This window comes from Anolis carolinensis, unplaced genomic scaffold, assembly GCF_035594765.1.
Source record: "Anolis carolinensis isolate JA03-04 unplaced genomic scaffold, rAnoCar3.1.pri scaffold_7, whole genome shotgun sequence".
Lineage (NCBI taxonomy): Eukaryota > Metazoa > Chordata > Lepidosauria > Squamata > Dactyloidae > Anolis > Anolis carolinensis.
In genome coordinates, this window is record NW_026943818.1 from 34284831 (window position 1) to 34310770 (window position 25940).

Genomic DNA, 25940 nt, shown 5'->3' on the forward strand with positions numbered 1-25940 from the left:
ATATCCCGCTCTTCTCACCCCGAGGGAGACTCAGAGCGGCTTACAAATCAAATGTACATAGCATTAAATTGCATTAAATTGCTATATTGTACTATATCATTATATGGTAATATTATTAGTAACATTACATTTAATGTGTAATATATAATTAATATTATTATATTGTTAGTAATATAATATTACATCATAATATTATTATCAATATTAGGAGTATATACAATATATTATATATTTATAAATTATCGTATATTTTAATATATATAATTATATTATAATAATTATGTAGTATAATAATAATAATATATAAAATATATTTTATAATATGTTTTATAATATATAATAATAATATAGTAATAATAATATGATAATAATAATATATTATGTAATAGCAATGCTCCTACTACATGAAAGCCTTTGACAACACAATTGCATTTTTTCACACGTCTAGAAAAAGGGAGACTGTTTCTCTTTTGAATAATTTGCGCATCCAACGTATTAAAAAATCCGATTTATTACTCACTTTTATTACAAAACCCATATTCCCTCCAAGGGTGGGGGTCATACATGAAGACAAATATGTCATCGACGAACGTATTGAAAAGACGGGCGAAAGGACGGTCGGCGTTTCCAAAAGGTGGAGTGACCACTGATTCGAATCTGAGTGATGGACACTCCTCAATTTATTTAGGAAAGGAGGAGGAGACGAGACAAGTCTGGACCAACTGTGTTTACGTTATGATTCATTGAGACGGTCTGCTAAAAAAATTCCCCAGAATTAATATTTCCACAACGTCAAGATTCAAAAATTGCCAATATCCTGGCCCCGATTCGAGCGAAACCAAGTCCAATTCTGAAGGGCTGGCGGTCCGTTTCGGATCGTTTTCGCGACAGGGCAAGACACACAAAAGGAAAACCCGCCCTCCCAGTAAACCCAGTATCTAAAACCCAGTAAGACAGGGACTGGGGAGGACTCAATTCCCCAATTCCAAGAGTCCTTAGTAATACATACAAGACGAAACCGGACCCTCGTGTGGGATTCGGAGACGGGATTTTTGTTCGGTGGCGGAGCTCAAATGCAACGCGTCCCGTTGGGCGTTGTTCTCCTGTCCGCAGGTCGGGATCGGAAGAAGGGGTCGCCGATCGAGACGCGGACAGAACGGGTTCAGAAAGAAGGGCACCATCTTAAGAACTCTAGAAGGAGGAAAGAAGTTGTCTTGAAGCAACAAAACAACAACAACAACAACAACAAACTATAGTCTGGGCCGCAACACAAATGGGCAGCCAGGACTGGGATGGGCGGAGTTATGAGCTCTGAGACAGGGCTGAGCTTCTATCCCTGTCAGGCAAGGTATATACAGGCTCAGCCCTGTCTGGCGCTCTTGGGAAGAGGCCCCGCCCCCACCCTAGCCCCGCCCATTAGTCCTAAAAGGCCTCTCAGGAGAAATATAGAGGCTCAGCCCTGTCTCAGGCTCTTGGAAAGAGGCCCCGCCCCCACACCTAGCCCCACCCTTTAATCCTAAAAGGCCCCTCAGGAGAGATATAGAGGCTCAGCCCTGTCTCAGGCTCTTGGGAAGAGGCCCTGCCCCCACCCTTAGCCCCTCCCTTTAGTCCCAAAAGGCCTCTCAGGAGAAATATAGAGGCTCAGCCCTGTCTCAGGCTCTTGGGAAGAGGCCCCGCCCCCACACCTAGCCCCGCCCATTAGTCCTAAAAGGCCTCTCAGGAGAAATATAGAGGCTCAGCCCTGTCTCAGGCTCTTGGGAAGAGGCCCCGCCCCCACCCTTAGCCCCTCCCTTTAGTCCCAAAAGGCCTCTCAGGAGAGATATAGAGGCTCAGCCCTATCTCAGACTCTTGGGAAGAGGCCCCGCCCCCACCCCTAGCCCCGCCCTTTAGTCCTAAAAGGCCTCTCCGGAGAGATATAGAGGCTCAGCCCTATCTCAGGCTCTTGGGAAGAGGCCCCGCCCTCACCCCTAGCCCCGCCCTTTAGTCCCAAAAGGCCTCTCAGGAGAGATATAGAGGCTCAGCCCTGTAACTGTCACCGCCCCCCTGGATCGCTGTATTACCTGGACTATACGCTCTCCGCTTCTGGGACATGCTCCACTTCCTCTTCTTCCTCTTCCTCCTCCTCGTCCTCCTCACCGTCTTCGGGCCCCCCGACCTTGGCCAGCGGGGCCTCTCCGTCCTTCGCGATCTCCTCCACGTGGGCCAACATGTCGGCCATCAGGGCCTCCTCCAGGCGCTTCCGCACTTGCTGGACCAGCTCTTCCTGCTTCCTGTTGAGCGGGAGAAAGAGGAGGCATATTGGAAATAACGGCACCCAGTCTCTGGACACATCTCCCTTTGGAAATAAATAAACTTTATTTCAATATGAATCTCCATGAACATGTGGAGACCACCTTTTGAAAACCACTGGTCAAGAAAAGCATCACCTTGTTAGAAGTGGAGCAAGTGATATTCATAAACATTCATGTAATGGCACACAGGTAACACGGTTGTTAAACTGAAGAACCGTGTCTTTGAACTGCCAAGGACATATGCCAACACAATAATATAATGTATATGTATATAATAATAATATTATTTTGTAACACAATATAATACTAATAATACAATATAATAATGTTAATTATATATTACATATTACATGTAATATTATTAACAATATTACAATATATAGTACAATATGGTAACTTATTCCCAGTATTGTGCCATGCTAATCATATAATATTGTATGTAAATTTAATTTGTAAGCCCTTCGGGATGAGAAGGCCGGGATATAAATGTATTAAATAAATACATATCTCACTTATCCAACGTTCTGGATTGTCCAACACATTTTTGTAGTCAATGTTTTCAATATATATGGTGCTAAATTCGTAAATACAGTAAATAACATTACTGCGTATTGGACTACTTTTTTTGTCAAGTTTGTTGTATAACATGTTTTGGTGTTCAATTTGTAAAATCATAATCTAATTTGATGTTTAATAGGCTTTTCCTTAATCTCTCCTTATTATCCAAGATATTCGCTTATCCAACGTTCTGCCGGCCCGTTTACGTTGGATAAGTGAGACTCTACTGTAATAATGTCTATGTATATGCATATAATATTAATAATATTATTTTGTAATACAATATAATACTAATAATACAATATAATAATATTAATTATATATTACATGCAATATTATTACTAATATTACAATATATAGAAATAGTACAATATGGTAATTTATTGCCAGTATTGTGCCATGCTAATCATATAATATTAATTATATATTATATATTACATGTAATATTATTAATAATATTACAATATATAGAAATAGTACAATATGGTAATTTATTGCCAGTATTGTGCCATGCTAATCATATAATATTAATTATATATTATATATTACAAGTAATATTATTAATAATATTACAATATATATAGTACAATATGGTAACTTACTGCCAGTATTGTGCCATGCTAATCATATAATATTGTATGTAAATTTAATTTGTAAGCCCTTCAGGATGAGAAGGGCGGGATATAAATGTATTAAATAAATATATATACATATATATATTTGGCTAGCAGAGGGTGGTTGTTTCTTTGAAGTTGCAATTGTAATTTCAGTTGGCCTTGAAACCTCATAGTTTAAAATATGCAGAGATAAAAAAAAGTCTTTTGTGAAAAAATAACATATTTTGTTTACTCGCAAAAATCATCATATAGGCACATTTCTTATTTAAGTTTAGCTATAGATAGGATGTAGTTTCTATATGTTGACTACACAGGGTATCATTCTCAATCAATAGTCCATAATCTTTAGGTATAGTTGTACTCACTGAAGTCCATAAGTCATACTTCTGAACTGAAATCCTAACAGCAACATCCACCTCCACTGAGGTGTAAAACAGACAGACATCCACCTCCACTGAGGTGTAAAACAGACTGACATCCACCTCCACTGAGGTGTAAAACAGACAGACATCCACCTCCACTGAGGTGTAGAACAGACAGACATCCACCTCCACTGAGGTGTAAAACAGACAGACATCCACCTCCACTGAGGTGTAGAACAGACAGACATCCACCTCCACTGAGGTGTAGAACAGACAGACATCCACCTCCACTGAGGTGCAAAACAGACAGACATCCACCTCCACTGAGGTGTAAAACAGACAGACATCCACCTCCACTGAGGTGTAAAACAGACAGACATCCACCTCCACTGAGGTGTAAAACAGACAGACATCCACCTCCACTGAGGTGTAAAACAGACAGACATCCACCTCCACTGAGGTGTAAAACAGACAGACATCCACCTCCACTGAGGTGTAAAACAGACTGACATCCACCTCCACTGAGGTGTAAAACAGACAGACATCCACCTCCACTGAGGTGTAGAACAGACAGACATCCACCTCCACTGAGGTGTAAAACAGACAGACATCCACCTCCACTGAGGTGTAGAACAGACAGACATCCACCTCCACTGAGGTGCAGAACAGACAGACATCCACCTCCACTGAGGTGCAAAACAGACAGACATCCACCTCCACTGAGGTGCAAAACAGACAGACATCCACCTCCACTGAGGTGTAGAACAGACAGACATCCACCTCCACTGAGGTGTAAAACAGACAGACATCCACCTCCACTGAGGTGTAAAACAGACTGACATCCACCTCCACTGAGGTGTAAAACAGACTGACATCCACCTCCACTGAGGTGTAGAACAGACAGACATCCACCTCCACTGAGGTGTAAAACAGACAGACATCCACCTCCACTGAGGTGTAAAACAGACAGACATCCACCTCCACTGAGGTGCAAAACAGACAGACATCCACCTCCACTGAGGTGCAAAACAGACAGACATCCACCTCCACTGAGGTGTAGAACAGACAGACATCCACCTCCACTGAGGTGTAAAACAGACAGACATCCACCTCCACTGAGGTGTAAAACAGACAGACATCCACCTCCACTGAGGTGCAAAACAGACAGACATCCACCTCCACTGAGGTGCAAAACAGACAGACATCCACCTCCACTGAGGTGCAAAACAGACAGACATCCACCTCCACTGAGGTGTAAAACAGACAGACATCCACCTCCACTGAGGTGTAAAACAGACAGACATCCACCTCCACTGAGGTGCAAAACAGACAGACATCCACCTCCACTGAGGTGCAAAACAGACAGACATCCACCTCCACTGAGGTGCAAAACAGACAGACATCCACCTCCACTGAGGTGTAAAACAGACAGACATCCTCCTCCACTGAGGTGTAAAACAGACAGACATCCACCTCCACTGAGGTGTAAAACAGACAGACATCCACCTCCGCTGAGGTGTAAAACAGACAGACATCCACCTCCGCTGAGGTGTAGAACAGACAGACATCCACCTCCACTGAGGTGTAGAACAGACAGACATCCACCTCCACTGAGGTGCAAAACAGACAGACATCCACCTCCACTGAGGTGTAAAACAGACAGACATCCACCTCCACTGAGGTGTAAAACAGACAGACATCCACCTCCACTGAGGTGTAAAACAGACAGACATCCACCTCCACTGAGGTGTAAAACAGACAGACATCCACCTCCACTGAGGTGTAAAACAGACAGACATCCACCTCCACTGAGGTGTAAAACAGACTGACATCCACCTCCACTGAGGTGTAAAACAGACAGACATCCACCTCCACTGAGGTGTAGAACAGACAGACATCCACCTCCACTGAGGTGTAAAACAGACAGACATCCACCTCCACTGAGGTGTAGAACAGACAGACATCCACCTCCACTGAGGTGTAGAACAGACAGACATCCACCTCCACTGAGGTGCAAAACAGACAGACATCCACCTCCACTGAGGTGCAAAACAGACAGACATCCACCTCCACTGAGGTGCAAAACAGACAGACATCCACCTCCACTGAGGTGTAAAACAGACTGACATCCACCTCCACTGAGGTGTAAAACAGACTGACATCCACCTCCACTGAGGTGTAGAACAGACAGACATCCACCTCCACTGAGGTGTAAAACAGACAGACATCCACCTCCACTGAGGTGTAAAACAGACAGACATCCACCTCCACTGAGGTGTAAAACAGACAGACATCCACCTCCACTGAGGTGCAAAACAGACAGACATCCACCTCCACTGAGGTGCAGAACAGACAGACATCCACCTCCACTGAGGTGTAGAACAGACAGACATCCACCTCCACTGAGGTGTAAAACAGACTGACATCCACCTCCACTGAGGTGTAAAACAGACTGACATCCACCTCCACTGAGGTGTAGAACAGACAGACATCCACCTCCACTGAGGTGTAAAACAGACAGACATCCACCTCCACTGAGGTGTAAAACAGACAGACATCCACCTCCACTGAGGTGTAAAACAGACAGACATCCACCTCCACTGAGGTGCAAAACAGACAGACATCCACCTCCACTGAGGTGCAAAACAGACAGACATCCACCTCCACTGAGGTGCAAAACAGACAGACATCCACCTCCACTGAGGTGTAAAACAGACAGACATCCACCTCCACTGAGGTGTAAAACAGACAGACATCCACCTCCACTGAGGTGCAAAACAGACAGACATCCACCTCCACTGAGGTGCAAAACAGACAGACATCCACCTCCACTGAGGTGCAAAACAGACAGACATCCACCTCCACTGAGGTGCAAAACAGACAGACATCCTCCTCCACTGAGGTGTAAAACAGACAGACATCCACCTCCACTGAGGTGTAAAACAGACAGACATCCACCTCCGCTGAGGTGTAAAACAGACAGACATCCACCTCCGCTGAGGTGTAAAACAGACAGACATCCACCTCCGCTGAGGTGTAAAACAGACTGACATCCACCTCCGCTGAGGTGTAAAACAGACTGACATCCACCTCCGCTGAGGTGTAAAACAGACAGACATCCACCTCCACTGAGGTGTAAAACAGACAGACATCCACCTCCACTGAGGTGTAAAACAGACAGACATCCACCTCCGCTGAGGTGTAAAACAGACAGACATCCACCTCCGCTGAGGTGTAAAACAGACAGACATCCACCTCCGCTGAGGTGTAAAACAGACAGACATCCACCTCCGCTGAGGTGTAAAACAGACTGACATCCACCTCCACTGAGGTGTAAAACAGACAGACATCCACCTCCACTGAGGTGTAAAACAGACAGACATCCACCTCCACTGAGGTGTAAAACAGACAGACATCCACCTCCGCTGAGGTGTAAAACAGACTGACATCCACCTCCGCTGAGGTGTAAAACAGACTGACATCCACCTCCGCTGAGGTGTAAAACAGACAGACATCCACCTCCGCTGAGGTGTAAAACAGACAGACATCCACCTCCGCTGAGGTGTAAAACAGACAGACATCCACCTCCGCTGAGGTGTAAAACAGACAGACATCCACCTCCGCTGAGGTGTAAAACAGACAGACATCCACCTCCGCTGAGGTGTAAAACAGACAGACATCCACCTCCGCTGAGGTGTAAAACAGACAGACATCCACCTCCGCTGAGGTGTAAAACAGACAGACATCCACCTCCACTGAGGTGTAAAACAGACAGACATCCACCTCCACTGAGGTGTAAAACAGACTGACATCCACCTCCACTGAGGTGTAAAACAGACTGACATCCACCTCCACTGAGGTGTAAAACAGACATCCACCTCCACTGAGGTGTAAAACAGACTGACATCCACCTCCACTGAGGTGTAAAACAGACTGACATCCACCTCCACTGAGGTGTAAAACAGACAGACATCCACCTCCACTGAGGTGTAAAACAGACTGACATCCACCTCCACTGAGGTGTAAAACAGACAGACATCCACCTCCACTGAGGTGTAAAACAGACAGACATCCACCTCCACTGAGGTGTAAAACAGACACTGAATACAAAAAGGAGTCCTGAGTCTGAACATGCTCAGTACAATCATATATCTATAACCCCGCCCACACCAAACTGGCAAATCAACATACACATAGAATACAGGTTAGCAAATATATACATTAACAAATAAATAGTGAAAGGCTTGGGAGGTTGCTATTTCCAGCAAGGCATAGGCTCCTGTTGATGCGGTCTAGGATCGCATTGGTGCCATTTGCTGCTGCATCACACTGTTCGCTAGTGTCCAGCTTGCGTACGTCCTTCTAGCTGAACAACAGGGTAGAGTGTCCCCACCCCAATACCTGATGTCTTCGTCGGTCACCATGAAGGCCTTGCAGAGGGGCTGGGAGGTGTTCAGCCAGACGCCGGGGTTCTTCTCCACGGCGGCCGACAGCTGACCGGTGATGGGCATGGTGCTGGTGTGGAGGGCGCTGGCTATGGCCGAGAGGAGGGTCTCGTCCGTGCAGCCAGGCCCCACGCCTGTGGGGAGGGGAAGAGGAATCGTGTAATGTGACTTCTTCCAAACTAGGCAGTGCTGCAAGCTCATCCCTGGCTTGTTGTTGCGGGATTTGTTATGTATCTTTCCATGCAATACTATAGTATCCTTCCATGCAATGTTATTGTATCCTTCCATGCAACCCTATGGAAGACTTCACTGGGAATTTGCTAGGCCATTTAATGGAATGTTATTGTATCTTATCGTGCAATGTTATAGTATCCTTCCATGCAATATTATTGTTTTCTCCCATGGAATGCTATTGTATCCTTCTATGCAATATTATATCCTTCCATTGTATCAGCTCGGGTCCACCCTCTTGGAAGATTTCAGCAGGGATCCCATCAGGTCCGCTGGCTTTCCTGTTTTTTTGTTGGCTGATGGCATTGCTGACTTCTTCCAAACTAGGCAGTGCTGCAAGCTCATCCCTGGCTTGTTGTTGCGGGATTTGTTATGTATCCTTCCATGCAACCCTATGGCAGACTTCCCTGGGAATCTGCTAGGTCCTTTAATGGAATGCTATAGTATCTTTCCATTCACTGCTATTGTATCTTATTGTGTAATGTTATTATATCCTTCCATGAAATACCTTGCAGACCCTTTGGGAGATCCATTGTTTTGACCAGCTCCTCCGCGATATCGAACGCGTTGAGGCCACTCAGTTTCTTTTCCCAGAAGAGCTGAGAGAAAAGAGAGAGGATGGCTTCATAAGACCATCGGTAAGGAAAGGGACCCCCAAAGGCCATCTAGATGATCTCATAAGGCCATCAAAAAACCATAGATAAGGAAAGCGACCCTCAAAGTCCATCTAGATGATCTCATAAGGCCATCAGAAGACCATAGATAAGTAAAGGAACCCTCAAAGGCCTTTTAGACAGTCTCATGGGACCATAGGTAAGGAAAATGACCTCCAAAAGCCATCTAGATGGTCTCATAAGTCCGTAGCTAAGCAAAGAGACCTCCAAAGACCATCTAGATGGTCTCATAAGTCCGTAGCTAAGCAAAGAGACCTCCAAAGACCATCTAGATGGTCTCATGAGTCCGTAGCTAAGCAAAGAGACCTCCAAAGACCATCTAGACAATCTCATAAGTCCATAGCTAAGCAAAGAGACCTCCAAAGACCATCTGGATGGTCTCATAAGTCCGTAGCTAAGCAAAGAGACCTCCAAAGACCATCTAGATGGTCTCATGAGTCCGTAGCTAAGCAAAGAGACCTTCAAAGACCATCTAGATGGTCTCATAAGTCCGTAGCTAAGCAAAGAGACCTCCAAAGACCATCTAGATGGTCTCATGAGTCTGTAGCTAAGCAAAGAGACCTTCAAAGACCATCTAGATGGTCTCATAAGTCCATAGCTTAAAAAAGTGACCTCCAAAGACCATCTGGATGGTCTCATAAGTCCGTAACTAAGCAAAGAGACCTCCAAAGACCATCTAGATGGTCTCATGAGTCCGTAGCTAAGCAAAGAGACCTTCAAAGACCATCTAGATGGTCTCATAAGTCCGTAGCTAAGCAAAGAGACCTTCAAAGACTATCTAGATGGTCTCATAAGTCCGTAGCTAAGCAAAGAGACTTTCAAAGACCATCTAGATGGTCTCATAAGTCCGTGCTAAGCAAAGAGACTTTCAAAGACCATCTAGATGGTCTCATAAGTCCGTAGCTAAGCAAAGAGACTTTCAAAGACTATCTAGATGGTCTCATAAGTCCGTAGCTAAGCACAGAGACTTTCAAAGACCATCTAGATGGTCTCATAAGTCCATAGCTTATGAGGAGGACCGCATCCGGGCTACAGGCCTTAGTTTGTGGACCCCTGGACCAATAATATAACACAAGGCCTTACCTGTCTGGGCTGGTCGACCGCTTTCTGGGGGTCGGTCTTCACTTTGTTGCTGGGGTGGTTGGTGATTTTGGTCACCGGCTGTTTGAAGATAGAAGCCGTCTGCCGGACGGGGAGCGCCGTGTTGAGGTCCGGTTTGCCCTAAGAAGGAAAACAGGAACGAAATTGGGGTGAAAAAACTCCACCCACTCCAAGCACCATGGGCGATGCTTCCGGCTGTGGCTCACCTTGGCCTGGCTGGCGCAGTCGTAGCGCATGCGCTGGCGGTTCTTGTTGACTTTGCTCATGAGCATCTTGCCCGTCCGGAAGTCGAAGGTGCTGAGGTCCATGGAGCTGCCCAGGTAGCGGGCCAGTTGGGGCTTGCTGCGGAACTTCTTCCCACTCGGGCTGCAGGACAGGAGACAAGACACCCCGGGACCACAGTGAGCCATTTCAGACAAAACAATCCAACAATGAACAAGTTTTCTGAAGAACTCTACACTCGGTTTCCGTGACCGACGTCTCGCAGTACTCATCGTGCACAGATCTTCCGATAACCAAGCAAAGCAATAATGTGACCCACACGTTCTTGTGAAATGCTGATGATGCTTGAAATTTCTCTCTGATACGACGATCATCCTGAATCTCCGCAGGGTTCCATACTTCGCACTTTAACAACACAACCGTTCAGTGCTATAGCAGTGAAAACGGGACAAAACGGTTCAATAAGGGGTCATGGGAAACAACAAAAAAGGCAGCTGCGGAGCGGCAATAACCGATTCAGCAGGCCCTTCACGCCCCAAAGCATTGTGAGCCCATTTCTATGGGCCCGACTTTCCGCCTTTCATGCCTTGACGGGATCCGAACTCGAAAGGCTCCTTGGCCATTCAGGCAGCTCCCAGATGTCCGCTTCGCCCAGAAAATAAGGCTCACACTCGGCTCTTTTGTCCCTTTTCTATCTGGGAGACAAAAAAGCAAGGCGCTCAGACTGGGCAACTGGCTTTATTGATCCAATTACTCAAGGAGCAAACGTAAACCAAAAACTCTGGACAACTTCAGACAGTGCAAACCTTCTCCCTTTTCCAAGCTTTACTTCTACTGGACAGACCACTTGTATGTGTGTGTGCATACACATCCAGGATATATACAATCCAATCCCTCCCGACAGTTGGCCATCTAGCCAATGTCTCAAAACCTCCAGGGAGGGTGGATAGTCCACCATCGAGCTGCCATCATTTGAACTGATATCTCCATTGTGTAGTAGGACAGAGAATCGCACTGGATTCTTAGACGTCTTCTCCTTGTCCACCTAAAGCTCGGACTATGGACCATGCCTTGTCCATCTCAAGCCCTATCTATGGTCCATTCCTTGTCCATCTCAAGCCCATCCCTTGTCCATCTCAAGCCCATTCCTTGTCCATCTCAAGCCTATTCCTTGTCCATCTCAAGCCCTATCTATGGTCCATTCCTTGTCCATCTCAAGCCCTATCTATGGCCCATCCCTTGTCCATCTCAAGCCCATTCCTTGTCCATCTCAAGCCTATTCCTTGTCTATCTCAAGCTCTATCTATGGTCCATTCCTTGTCCATCTCAAGCCCATTCCTTGTCCATCTCAAGCCCTATCTATGGTCCATCCCTTGTCCATCTCAAGCCCATTCCTTGTCCATCTCAAGCCTATTCCTTGTCCATCTCAAGCCCTATCTATGGTCCATTTCTTGTCCATCTCAAGCTCATTCCTTGTCCATCTCAAGCCCTATCTATGGTCCATTCCTTGTCCATCTCAAGCCTATTCCTTGTCCATCTCAAGCTCTATCTATGGCCCATTCCTTGTCCATCTCAAGCCTATTCCTTGTCCATCTCAAGCCCTATCTATGGTCCATTCCTTGTCCATCTCAAGCCTATTCCTTGTCCATCTCAAGCCCTATCTATGGCCCATCCCTTGTCCATCTCAAGCCCATTCCTTGTCCATCTCAAGCCTATTCCTTGTCCATCTCAAGCCCTATCTATGGTCCATTTCTTGTCCATCTCAAGCTCTATCTATGGTCCATTCCTTGTCCATCTCAGGCCCATTCCTTGTCCATCTCAAGCCCTATCTATGGTCCACCCCTTGTCCATCTCAAGCCCATTCCTTGTCCATCTCAAGCCTATTCCTTGTCCATCTCAAGCCCTATCTATGGTCCATTTCTTGTCCATCTCAAGCTCTATCTATGGTCCATTCCTTGTCCATCTCAAGCCCTATCTATGGTCCATCCCTTGTCCATCTCAAGCCCATTCCTTGTCCATCTCAAGCCCTATCTATGGTCCATCCCTTGTCCATCTCAAGCCTATTCCTTGTCCATCTCAAGCCCTATCTATGGTCCATTTCTTGTCCATCTCAAGCTCTATCTATGGTCCATTCCTTGTCCATCTCAAGCCCTATCTATGGTCCATCCCTTGTCCATCTCAAGCCCATTCCTTGTCCATCTCAAGCCTATTCCTTGTCCACCTCAAGCCCTATCTATGGTCCATTCCTTGTCCATCTCAAGCCCTATCTATGGTCCATCCCTTGTCCATCTCAAGCCCTATCTATGGTCCATTCCTTGTCCATCTCAAGCTCTATCTATGGTCCATTCCTTGTCCATCTCAAGCCCATTCCTTGTCCATCTCAAGCCCTATCTATGGCCCATCCCTTGTCCATCTCAAGCCCATTCCTTGTCCATCTCAAGCCTATTCCTTGTCCATCTCAAGCCCTATCTATGGTCCATTTCTTGTCCATTTCAAGCTCTATCTATGGTCCATTCCTTGTCCATCTCAAGCCCATTCCTTGTCCATCTCAAGCCCTATCTATGGTCCATCCCTTGTCCATCTCAAGCCCATTCCTTGTCCATCTCAAGCCCATTCCTTGTCCATCTCAAGCCCTATCTATGGTCCATCCCTTGTCCATCTCAAGCCCATTCCTTGTCCATCTCAAGCCCTATCTATGGTCCATCCCTTGTCCATCTCAAGCCCATTCCTTGTCCATCTCAAGCCTATTCCTTGTCCATCTCAAGCCTATTCCTTGTCCATCTCAAGCCCTATCTATGGTCCATTTCTTGTCCATCTCAAGCTCTATCTATGGTCCATTCCTTGTCCATCTCAGGCCCATTCCTTGTCCATCTCAAGCCCTATCTATGGTCCATCCCTTGTCCATCTCAAGCCCATTCCTTGTCCATCTCAAGCCCTATCTATGGTCCATTCCTTGTCCATCTCAAGCCCATTCCTTGTCCATCTCAAGCCCTATCTATGGTCCATTCCTTGTCCATCTCAAGCCCATTCCTTGTCCATCTCAAGCCCTATCTATGGTCCATCCCTTGTCCATCTCAAGCCCATTCCTTGTCCATCTCAAGCCTATTCCTTGACCATCTCAAGCCCTATCTATGGTCCATTCCTTGTCCATCTCAAGCCCTATCTATAGTCCATTTCTTGTCCACCTAAACCCCTATCTATGGTCCATTCATTGTGCATCTCGAGCCCTATCTATGGTCCATTCCTTGCCCATATCAAGCCCTATCTATGGGTCATTCCTTGTGCACCTAAAGCCTGATCTATGGTCCATTCCTTGTGCACCTAAAGCCCAATCTATGGTCCATTCATTGCCCTTCTAAAACCTGATCTATGGGTCGTTCCTTGTGCATCTAAAGCCCGATCTATGGTCCATTCATTGCCCTTCTAAAGCCTGATCTATGGGTCGTTCCTTGTGCACCTAAAGCTCGATCTATGGTCCATTCATTGCCCTTCTAAAACCTGATCTATGGGTCGTTCCTTGTGCACCTAAAGCCCGATCTATGGTCCATTCATTGGCCTTCTAAAGCCTGATTTATGGGTCGTTCCTTGTGCACCTAAAGCTCGATCTATGGTCCATTCATTGCCCTTCTAAAACCTGATCTATGGGTCGTTCCTTGTGCACCTAAAGCCCGATCTATGGTCCATTCATTGGCCTTCTAAAGCCTGATCTATGGGTCGTTCCTTGTGCACCTAAAGCCCAATCTATGGTCCATTCATTGCCCTTCTAAAGCCTGATCTATGGGTCGTTCCTTGTGCACCTAAAGCTCGATCTATAGTCAATTCCTTGCCAATATCAAGCCCTATCTCTGGGCTGTTCCTTGTGCATCTAAAGCCCTATCTATGGTCCATTCCTTGACTACCTGAACCCCTATTTATGGTCCATTCCTTGTGCACCTAAAGCCCTATCTCTAGGCCGTTCTTTGTGCACCTAAAGCCTGATCTATTGTCAATTCCTTGTGCATCTCGAGCCCTATCTCTGGGCCGTTCCTTGTGCACCTAAAGCCCCATCTATGGTCCATTCCTTGTCCACCTAAACCCTTATCTATGGTCCATTCCTTGTCCACCTAAAGCCCTATCTATGGTCCATTCCTTGTCCACCTAAAGCCCTATCTATGGTCCATTCCTTGTCCACCTAAACCCTTATCTATGGTCCATTCCTTGTCCACCTAAAGCCCTATCTACAGACCATTCCTTATGCATTTCAATGTCTCTTCTTGTCTGTCTCAAACCACAACTATGGTCCATTCCTTATGCATCAAAAGCTCTAGCTATAGGCCACTGCTTCTCCATCTAAAGCTTGATCTATGGTCCATTCCTTGTCCATCTCAAGTCCTATCTATGGTCCATTCACTGCCCATCTAAAGCCCTATCTATGGCTCGTTCCTTGTGAATCTCAAGCCCGATCTCTGGTCCATTCGCTGTCCACCTAAAGCCCGATCTATGGGCCATTATCTGTGCATCTAAAGCCCTTGCTTCTCCACCTAAACCCCTATCTATGGTCCATTCCTTGTTCACCTAAACCCCTATCTATGGTCCATTCCTTGACTACCTGAACCCCTATCTATGGTCCATTCCTTGTCCACCTAAACCCCTATCTATGGTCCATTCCTTGTCCACCTAAACCCCTATCTATGGTCCATTCCTTGACCACCTGAACCCCTATCTATGGGCCATTCCTTGTGCATCTAAAGCTCTGACTATGGTCTGTTCCTTGTGCATCTCGGGCCCTGTCTCTGGGCTGTTCCTTGTGCTCTCGAGCCCTATCTACGGGCTGTTCCTTGTTCATCTAAAGCCCTGTCTCTGTGCTGTTCCTTGTGCATCTCGAGCACGATCTATGGTCCCTTCCTTGCCCATCTAAAGCCCTATCTATGGGCCATTCCTTGTCTATCTCAAGCCCTATCTATGGGCCGTTCCCTGTGCATCTCAAGCTCTATCTACGGGCTGTTCCTTGTGCGTCTCAAGCTCTATCTACGGGCTGTTCCTTGTGCATCTCAAGCTCTATCTACGGGCTGTTCCTTGTGCATCTAAAGCCCTATCTATGGGCTGTTCCTTGTGCACCTAAAGCCCGATCTATGGTCCGTTCCTTGTCCATCTCGAGCCCTATCTCTGGGCTGTTCCTTGTGCATCTCGAGCCCTATCTCTGGGATGTTCCTTGTGCACCTAAAGCCCGATCTATGGTCCATTCCTTGTGCACTTAAAGCCCGATCTATGGTCCATTCCTTGTGCATCTAAAGCCCGATCTATGGTCCGTTCCTTGTGCACTTAAAGCCCGATCTAGGGTCCATTCCTTGTGCATCTAAAGCCCGTTCTATGGGCTGTTCATTGTGCATCTCGAGCCCTATCTCTGGGATGTTCCTTGTCATCTCGAGCCCGATCTATGGTCCGTTCCTTGTGCACCTAATCCCCGAACTATGGTCCATTCCTTGCTTATCTCAAGTCATTCCTTGTGCACCTAAAGCCCGATCTATGAGCCATTCCTTGTGCATCTCAAGCCCTATCTCTGGGCCGTTCCTTGTGCACCTAAAGCCCGATCTATGGTTAATTCCTTGCCCATATCAAGCCTAATCTATGGGTCGTTCCTTGTGCACCTAAAGCCCTATCTATGGTCCATTCCTTGCTTATCTCAAGTCATTCCTTGTGCATATAAAGCTCTGACTATGGTCCGTTCCTTGTGCATCTCGAGCCCTATCTTTGGGCCGTTCCTTGTGCACCTAAAGCCTGATCTATGGTCCGTTCCTTGTCCATCTCAAGCCCTATCTATGGTCCATTCCTTGTGCATCTCAAGCCCTATCTCTGGGCTGTTCCTTGTGCACCTAAATCCCGATCTGTGGTCCATTCCTTGTGCATCTCGAGCCCTATCTATGGGTCGTTCCTTGTGCACCTACTGCCCTATCTATGGTCCATTCCTTGTGCATCTAAAGTCCGATCTATGGTCCATTCCTTGCCCATATCAAGCCCTATCTGTGGGCCATTCCTTGTGCATCTCGAGCCCTATCTCTGGGACGTTCCTTGTGCACCTAAAGCCCGATCTATGGTTTGTTCCTTGTGCATCTCAAGCTCTATCTCTGGGCTGTTCCTTGTGCACCTAAAGCCCAATCTATGGTCCATTCTTTGCTTATCTCAAGTCATTCCTTGTGCACCTAAAGCCCTATCTATGGTCCATTCCTTGACTACCTGAACCCCTCATTCCTTGTCCATCTCGAGCCCTATCTACGGGTTGTTCCTTGTGCATCTAAAGCCCTATCTATGGTCCATTCCTTGCCCATATCAAGCCCTATCTGTGGGCCATTCCTTGTGCATCTCGAGCCCTATCTCTGGGACGTTCGTTGTGCACCTAATGCCCGATCTATGGTTTGTTCCTTGTGCATCTAAAGCCCTATCTATGGGCTGTTCATTGTGCATCTCGAGCCCTGTCTATGAGTCGTTCCTTGTGCACCTAAAACCTGATCTATGGTCCCTTCCTTGTGCATCTTGAGCCCTATCTCTGGGCCATTCCTTGCCCATATCAAGCCCTATCTATGGGTTGTTCCTTGTGCATCTCGAGCCCTATCTCTGGGGCGTTCCTTGTGCACCTAAAGCCCGATCTATGGTCCATTCCTTGTGCATCTCGAGCCCTATCTCTGGGACGTTCCTTGTGCACTTAAAGCCCGATCTATGGTCCATTCCTTGTGCATCTCGAGCCCTATCTCTGGGATGTTCCTTGTGCACCTAAAGCCCGATCTATGGTCCATTCCTTGTGCATCTCGAGCCCTATCTATGGGTCGTTCCTTGTGCACCTACTGCCCTATCTATGGTCCATTCCTTGTGCATCTAAAGTCCAATCTATGGTCCATTCCTTGCCCATATCAAGCCCTATCTGTGGGCCATTCCTTGTGCATCTCGAGCCCTATCTCTGGGACGTTCCTTGTGCACCTAAAGCCCGATCTATGGTTTGTTCCTTGTGCATCTCGAGCCCTATCTATGGGCCGTTGCTTCTCCTTCGGGCTGTTCCTCGTGCGCCTGCACCCCCCGTGCGCGGCCGGTCCCCCATTCACCTATAATAATAGACATCGCTCTTGCCAGCGGAGAGCCCCGATTTCCGCGTCACTTCTTCCCTTTTCCATCCCTGCGGGAGGGCAGAGCACTCCCACCTCTTCCGATCCATGGCTTCCGCCGCCGACGCCAGCGAGGAGGGGTCGGGCTCGGGGTCGGCCCAGCCGCCTCCCCCTCGGGCGCTGGCTCCGGCCAGGGTGGCGGCCACGGCGGGGCTGTCAGGCTCAGGCGGAGGTGTCAGTCAGTCGGCCAGAGGCCCTCTCGGCTGGGCGGCTGTTCCGGGATGACTCCCTCTGGGGAAGGGGCTCTTCCGGCTGTCAAGCGCACCTCCCTCCTCTCCCCCTGGCAATCCTGCGCATGCGCACGCTCTCCGCTCTCCTTTTCCTCCCCCTCCCAAAGGGGAAAATGCAAATGAGGCAGCCGGGCAGGGAATGAATGGAACAACCACAATGTAGAAACTCTAGGCAAAGTTCTGATCAACAATAACAACAACAACAACTTTCTCACAACTTTCCACATTAGAAAGAATAAAAATCATTATATGCAACCTATTGTTATATTATAGTAATAAGTAATTATTATAAAATATAAAAATAACAACTTTCTCACATTCTCACCTCTTTCCACATTAAAAAAAAATCATTATATGTTATTATATTATAGTAATAATTATTATAAAATATAAAAATAACAACTTTCTCACATTCTCACATCTTTCCATATTGATAAGAATAATAATTAAAGCCTTCGACAACACAAGAATAATAATCATTATATGTGACAATATTGTTATTACATTATAATAATAAGTAATAATCTATATATATAAAAGAGTGATGGCATCACGGCGACCCACAAAACAACAAAACTACAGGCCCCCCAACCTCGAAATTTGACAACACAACCCATCATCCATGCCTCTAGGTTGATACAACAAAAAGAAAAGAAAAATAAAGTCCTAATTAGAGAGAGAGGAATAATTGCTTTTATCCAATTGCTGCCAGTTAGAAGGCTAAGCTCCTCCAACTTGGTCTCCTAGCAACCCAATAAAAAATAATAAAAAACACTAAAAATTGATACAGTAAAATACCATAATAACAGAAAATAACTAAAAATAATACAAGAAAATAATAAAATATAATAAAAAAAACTTACAATAAAATTAATAAAAAAATACAAATAACGTCAAATAAAAATTACACAATTTTTAACCAATACCACCACCACTTTGCCACAGCAACGCGTGGCCGGGCACAGCTAGTGTTTTATAAAATATAAAAATTACAGCTTTCTCACATTCTCACTTCTTTCCACATTAAAAAAGAATGATAATTATTATATGTAACTATATTATTATATTATAGTAACAAGTAATTATTATAAAATATAAAAATAACTTTCTCACATTCTCACCTCTTTCCACATTAAAAAAAATCATTATATGTAACTCAACAATGACAACTTTCTCACATCTTTCCACATTAAAAAAGAATAATAATCCTTATATGTGACAATATTGTTATTATATTATAGTAATAATTATAAAATATAAAAATAAAAACTTTCTCACATTCTCACATCTTTCCACATTAAAAAAGAATAATAATCCTTATATGTGACAATATTGTTATTATATTATAGTAATAAGTAATAATAAAACTTTATTTATACCCCGCCACCATCTGTATTATAAAATATAAAAATAACAACTTTCTCAGAACAATATTATATAATAATTAATAATATATTACAATATGTCCCACAGCTTTCCATATTGATAATATTATTATATATAACAATATTATATACTAATAATTAATAATATAACCTACTATAATATATTATAATATTAATATTAAGAGTTTTACTATATTGCCTTACTTTCACATATATTTGCTCGGTGTTCAAAAATTGTAATATTAATAATATAATGTCTCACTTTCCCAGATTTACCTTTGCCCCAGCTTTTAATAATAATAATAATAATAATAATAATAAATAGAATGTCTCACTTTTTCATATATTTACTTTCCCCTCAGCTTTCCATAATAATAATAACAACCACAAGAATAATGTAATGTGATGTCAAAGACTTTCATGGCTGGAATCACGAGTTTTCCGGAATCTATGGCCACGTTCCAGAAGCATTCAGAAAATGGGAATCCAAGGCAAGAAACAATCAGGGCCAGCTAACACCTCCCAGCAAGGATTCCCCCCAGGCAGGGAGCAGCCAGGCTTCGAAGCTGCAAGGCTATTCAATGCTAATCAAGGTTTCCAATAAGAACAACAACAATAATAGTAATAATTCAAAGCTGCTCACGAGGCAAAACAATGAAATGTATAACAAACAACAAATAAACAAACAGGACAGAATTCCAACATCATAGCCAGGCAGAGCTGAATACAAAGAGCTATTAAAAAATCCTAAACAATGATATTATTATCAAATATTAATTATTTTAATAAGAATTAGGCCTCACTTTCTCCTCCTATATAATAACATTTTATATATATACATACACAAACATTTTATATATATATATATATATATATATATATATATATATATATACATATACATATACATATATATACATATATATATATAAAATTACATTAATATATATTTAAAATGTTTAAATATTTGTGATCGCTTGTGCTCCTATTTTTACCAGTTTTATATACTGTTATGCACTGCTTTTTAAAATAATTATATAATACATTACAATACCTAATATCTATTTAATATCTAATAATACAATATAATATAGACGTATATATTATGTAATATATTATACCTAATATTATTTATCTAATAATATATCTAACAATATAGTTTCATAGTAATATATAATAATACAATATCTTGCATATAATAATATACTATCTAATGATTTAATATTATATATAGTACCATAATCATATATAATATCTTGTATATAATATTATAATGTCTAATAATTTACTATAATATAAATATCTAATAGTTCAAAATATAACATCTAATAATGTAATATAAATAGATACGTAATAATATTATCATCTAATAATCTATAATGTTATAATATATAATCGAATAGAAATATATATTAAATTATTTAATATATATTTAATATTATATATAGTACCATAGTAAAACATAATATAATATCTTGTATATAATATAATAGTGTCTAATAATTTAATATTATATACAGTACCATAGTCATATATAATATATTGTAGATAATATTATAATGCCTAATAATGTAATATAGTATAAATTTCTAATAATGCAAAATACAGCATCTAATAATGTAATATAGATATATATTCATGTTATTATTTAATATATATTTAATATATATAGTACCATAGTAATATATAATATGTATATAATAATGTCTAATAATTTAATATAATATAAATATCTAATAATACAAAATATAACATCTAATAATGTAATATAAATAGATATATATTAATGTTATAAATAATCTGTAATGTTATAATATATAATTAATAGAAATATATATTTAATGTCTCATATTATATAGACTATAATAGAAATATATATTCTTATAAATATAAATTAATGTAACATAAATAGATATATATTAATGTTGTAATTCAGTAATCTATAATGTTATGATATATAATCTAATAGAAATATATATTAAATATATATTTAATATTATATATAGTATAATATTAGTATATTTTGTATATAATATCATAATGTCTAATTTAATATAAATATCTAATAATACAAAGTATAACATTTAATAATGTTATGATATATAATCCAATAGCTATATTAAATTATTTAATATATATTTAATATTATATGTAGTATAATATCAGTATATTTTGTATATAATATTACAATGTCTAAGATAAATATCTAATAATACAAAATATAACATTTAATAATGTTATGATACATAAATATTAGTAAAATATTAGTATATTTTGTATATATTATAATGAATAATTCAATAATACAAAATATAACATTTAATAATGTTATGATATATAATCTAATAGAAATATATATTAAATGTCTCATAACATATAGATTATAATCTAATAGAAATATATATTCTTATAAAAATATAAATATTATAAATATGAATAAGAACAACTCCCAGAATCCCCTCAGCCCCTAGTCTTCCAAACAATGGGGCCAAAGGAAGCCCCTTCCCCACATAAATCAACACAGAGAGAGAGAGATAAAATATCTGGGTCCACTCACCCCATGGAAGGAGAGCGTGGGCCCCACTTGGGACCCCCGGCTGCCTTGGCCATCTTCCTCTTCCTCTTCCTCTTCCTCTTCCTCTTCCTCTCTCTTTGGGGAAGAAGGCGCCACGTGGTCTCCGAGACCCCCGCCCCCCGCCTTTCGCCTCACAAGCCACGCCCCTCGCCTCCCTGAAGCCACGCCCCTCCCGCGCTTTCTCTGGCAAGCCCCGCTCCCGCCCTCCTCGCGAAGCCACGCCCACTCCTGTGTAGCCACGCCCCTTAGCTCTGGGAAGCCTCGCTCCTTCCCGCCCTGTGAAGCCACGCCCCTCCCGCTCTCTCTCTAAGAAGCCCCGCTCCGTCCATCCCGCTAAGCCACGCCCATAGCCTCTTAAAGCCCCACCCACTCCTTCGAAGCCACGCCTTTCACCTATTGAAGCCTCGCTCTTGTTCCCTGTGAAGACACGCCCCTCACTCCCCCTGAAGCCACGCCCATAGCCTCTTAAAGCCCCACCCCACTCCTCCGAAGCCACGCCTTTCACCTATTGAAGCCTCGCTCTTGTTCCCTCTGAAGACACGCCCCTCACTCCCTCTGAAGCCACGCCCATAGCCTCTTAAAGCCCCACCCCACTCCTTCGAAGCCACGCCTTTCACCTATTGAAGCCTCGCTCTTGTTCCCTCTGAAGACACGCCCCTCACTCCCTCTGAAGCCACGCCCATAGCCTCTTAAAGCCACACCCCACTCCTTCGAAGCCACGCCTTTCACCTATTGAAGCCTCGCTCTTGTTCCCTCTGAAGACACGCCCCTCACTCCCTCTGAAGCCACGCCCATAGCCTCTTAAAGCCCCACCCCACTCCTTCGAAGCCACGCCTTTCACCTATTGAAGCCTCGCTCTTGTTCCCTCTGAAGACACGCCCCTCACTCCCTCTGAAGCCACGCCCATAGCCTCTTAAAGCCACACCCCACTCCTTCGAAGCCACGCCTTTCACCTATTGAAGCCTCGCTCTTGTTCCCTCTGAAGACACGCCCCTCACTCCCTCTGAAGCCACGCCCATAGCCTCTTAAAGCCCCACCCCACTCCTTCGAAGCCACGCCTTTCACCTATTGAAGCCTCGCTCTTGTTCCCTCTGAAGACACGCCCCTCACTCCCTCTGAAGCCACGCCCATAGCTTCTGAAAACCTCTTGTGAAGCCTTGCTTTTCACCCCTTGAGGCCACGCCCTCACTCCTGTGAAGCCACGCCCTTTCTGCTTCTCTCTCTCTCCCTGTGAAGCCACGCCTCTCACTCTATGAATAAGCCACGCCCCTCCCGCTTTCTCTCTGTGAAACCACGCCCCACTCTTTGAATAAGCCACGCCCCTTCTGCTTTCTCTCTCTGTGAAGCCACGCCTTTCACTCTTTGAATAAGCCACGCCCCTCCTGCTTTCTCTCTTTGCAAAGCCACGCCTCTCACTCTCTTTGAATAAGACACGCCCCTCCGCTTTCTCTCTTTGAAGCCACGCCCCCTCTTTTTTGAATAAGCCGTCCCCTCCTGCTTTCTCTGTGAAGCCACGCCTCTCACTCGCTTTGAATAAACCACGCCCCTCTCGCTTTCTCTCTGTGAAGCCACGCCTCTCACTATGAATAAGCCACGCCCCTCCCGCTTTCTCTCTCTGAAGCCACGCCTCACTCTCTTTGAATAAGCCACGCCCCTACTGCTTTCTCTGTGAAGCCATGCTTCACTCCTTTGAATAAGCCACGCCCCTCCCGCTTTCTCTCTGTGAAACCACGCCCCACTCTTTGAATAAGCCACGCCCCTCCCGCTTTCTCTCTGTGAAACCACGCCCCACTCTTTGAATAAGCCACGCCCCTCCCGCTTTCTCTCTGTGAAACCACGCCCCACTCTTTGAATAAGCCACGCCCCTCCTGCTTTCTCTCTTTGTAAAGCCACGCCTTTCACTCTTTGAATAAGCCACGCCCCTTCTGCTTTCTCTCTCTGTGAAGCCACGCCTTTCACTCTTTGAATAAGCCACGCCCCTTCTGCTTTCTCTCTCTGTGAAGCCACGCCTTTCACTCTTTGAATAAGCCACGCCCCTTCTGCTTTCTCTCTCTGTGAAGCCACGCCTTTCACTCTTTGAATAAGCCACGCCCCTTCTGCTTTCTCTCTCTGTGAAGCCACGCCTTTCACTCTTTGAATAAGCCACGCCCCTTCTGCTTTCTCTCTCTGTGAAGCCACGCCTTTCACTCTTTGAATAAGCCACGCCCCTTCTGCTTTCTCTCTCTGTGAAGCCACGCCTTTCACTCTTTGAATAAGCCACGCCCCTCCTGCTTTCTCTCTTTGTAAAGCCACGCCTCTCACTCTCTTTGAATAAGCCACGCCCCTCCGCTTTCTCTCTGTGAAGCCACGCCTCACTCCTTTTAATAAGCCACGCCCCTCCCGCTTTCTTTCTCTGTGAAGCCATGCCTCTCTATGAATAAGCCACGCCCCTCTCGCGTTCTCTCTCTGAAGCCACGCCCCCTCTCTTTGAATAAGCCACGCCCCTCCTGCTTTCTCTGTGAAATCACGCCTCTCACTTCCTTTTAACAAGCCACGCCCCTCCCGCTTTCTCTCTGTGAAGCCACGCCTCTCACTCCCTTTGAATAAGCCACGCCCCCTCCCTGGGAAAGAAGCAACCCAAATGGATGTCCTGTCTCTTTAAATCAGGCCTTTCCCTGTTATCTCTCTCTCTCTCTCTCTCTCTCTCTCTCTCTCACAATAAAAATTATACCAAAATAGGTTGTAATAATATTAATGACAATCATGCTAATACAATGTAATAAAATATAATACTCATAACAGTATAATATAATAATATTAATTATATATTATATATTACAGGCAGTAAAACTAATAATATTACAGTATGTTAATCTAGTACAATACAGTAATATATAATGCCAATACTTTACTATGCTAATAATATAATATATAATAACATATAATATTGATAATAATGTAGAAATGTAATACAATGTAATGCTGATGATAATATAATATAATAATATTAATTATATATTATATATACATGTAATATTATTAATATTACAGTACAGTGGTATAGTACAATATAGTGATATGTAATGCTAATATTGTGCTATGCTAATAATATATTGTGTATACACATAATACTGATAATAATGTTGCAATGTAATACAATATAATGTTAATAATACTATGATATAATATTTATTATATATTATATATTACAGTATATTGGTATATTACAATACAGTAATATCTAATGCTAATATTTTACTATGTTAATAATATAATATATTGTCTGTACATATTATTTGTAAGCCGCTCTGAGTCCCCTTTGGGACGAGAAGGGCAGGATATAAATGTAGCCAATAAATAAATAAATATTTAACATTACTATTATTCTTATTACTGGATTTAAATACTGTCTCTTCAAATCAGCTTGCAGCTCAGAGCCGTCTGAATGCACAAATTACCTATTATTACCTATTATTAATCCCTATTACGATATTATAATAATAGGGTTTAAGTACCATCTAATACTACATATATATACACATACATATATTACAATAATATATTATGAATAAATATAATAATAATATCTATATATTTACTACATTTATATCCCGCTTACAAATTAAATATACATACAATATATTATATTATTAGCACAGCACAATATTAGCATTATATATTATTATACTAAACTATACTACTATACAGTAATATTATTAGTAATATTAATAATAATATATAATAATCATATTATAATATACTAATAATATATATGTATATAATATTAATATCATAATATAATACAATATAATAATAATAATAACAATAATAAACTATTATTATATTACAATATAGTGTTATAGTACAATATAGTAATAATGCTTATATTGTGCTATACGAATAATATAATATATTGTATATACATATGACTTCGGGGTGAGAAGGGCGGGATATAAATGTCACTAATAAATAAATATTATATATTTATATATAATATTATTATATTGTATTAGTATTATATTACTAATAGAGTTTAAGCTTACTCCGCAGCTCTTAGAATTCATTTCCTAGAGAATTCTTAATGTTCACTTCCATAATAATAACGACAGTAAGAACAACAAGCCCAAGTCGTCTAAA

At 42.9% G+C, this 25940-nt stretch overlaps 1 protein-coding gene across 3 annotated transcripts; it reads right to left on the reverse strand.

Moving 5' to 3' along the window:
- Positions 1-493: 493 nt before the first annotated feature.
- On the reverse strand, positions 494-21958 carry mbd3 (methyl-CpG binding domain protein 3). 3 transcript variants are annotated; one of them, XM_062958953.1, is made up of 7 exons: positions 21807-21958; positions 10486-10645; positions 10262-10399; positions 9013-9103; positions 8230-8407; positions 2061-2270; positions 494-1191 (listed from the first exon to the last, which is right to left on the reverse strand). In XM_062958953.1, exons 1-6 carry the CDS (start codon positions 21857-21859, stop codon positions 2066-2068), a joined length of 825 nt encoding a protein of 274 aa, XP_062815023.1. In that variant the 5' UTR covers positions 21860-21958; the 3' UTR covers positions 494-1191; positions 2061-2065. The 3 variants fall into 3 exon arrangements, with proteins under 3 accessions (XP_062815023.1, XP_062815024.1, XP_062815022.1); XM_062958954.1 differs by lacking the exon at positions 21807-21958 and adding an exon at positions 17671-17933; XM_062958952.1 differs by lacking the exon at positions 21807-21958 and adding an exon at positions 17575-17933.
- Between the last annotated feature and the right edge of the window lie 3982 nt (positions 21959-25940).

What these genes read in the sequence shown, in the direction of transcription:
- mbd3 (XM_062958952.1), bottom strand. Translation starts at nt 17,684, where the DNA reads ATGGATCGGAAGAGGTGGGAGTGCTCTGCCCTCCCGCAGGGATGGAAA. An exon ending in CGGTCGACCAGCCCAGACAG is followed by an intron (nt 9,104 to 10,261) that starts GTAAGGCCTTGT and finishes CTTTTCTCTCAG; the next exon opens with CTCTTCTGGGAAAAGAAACT. An exon ending in TCTCCCAAAGGGTCTGCAAG is followed by an intron (nt 8,408 to 9,012) that starts GTATTTCATGGA and finishes CCCTCCCCACAG; the next exon opens with GCGTGGGGCCTGGCTGCACG.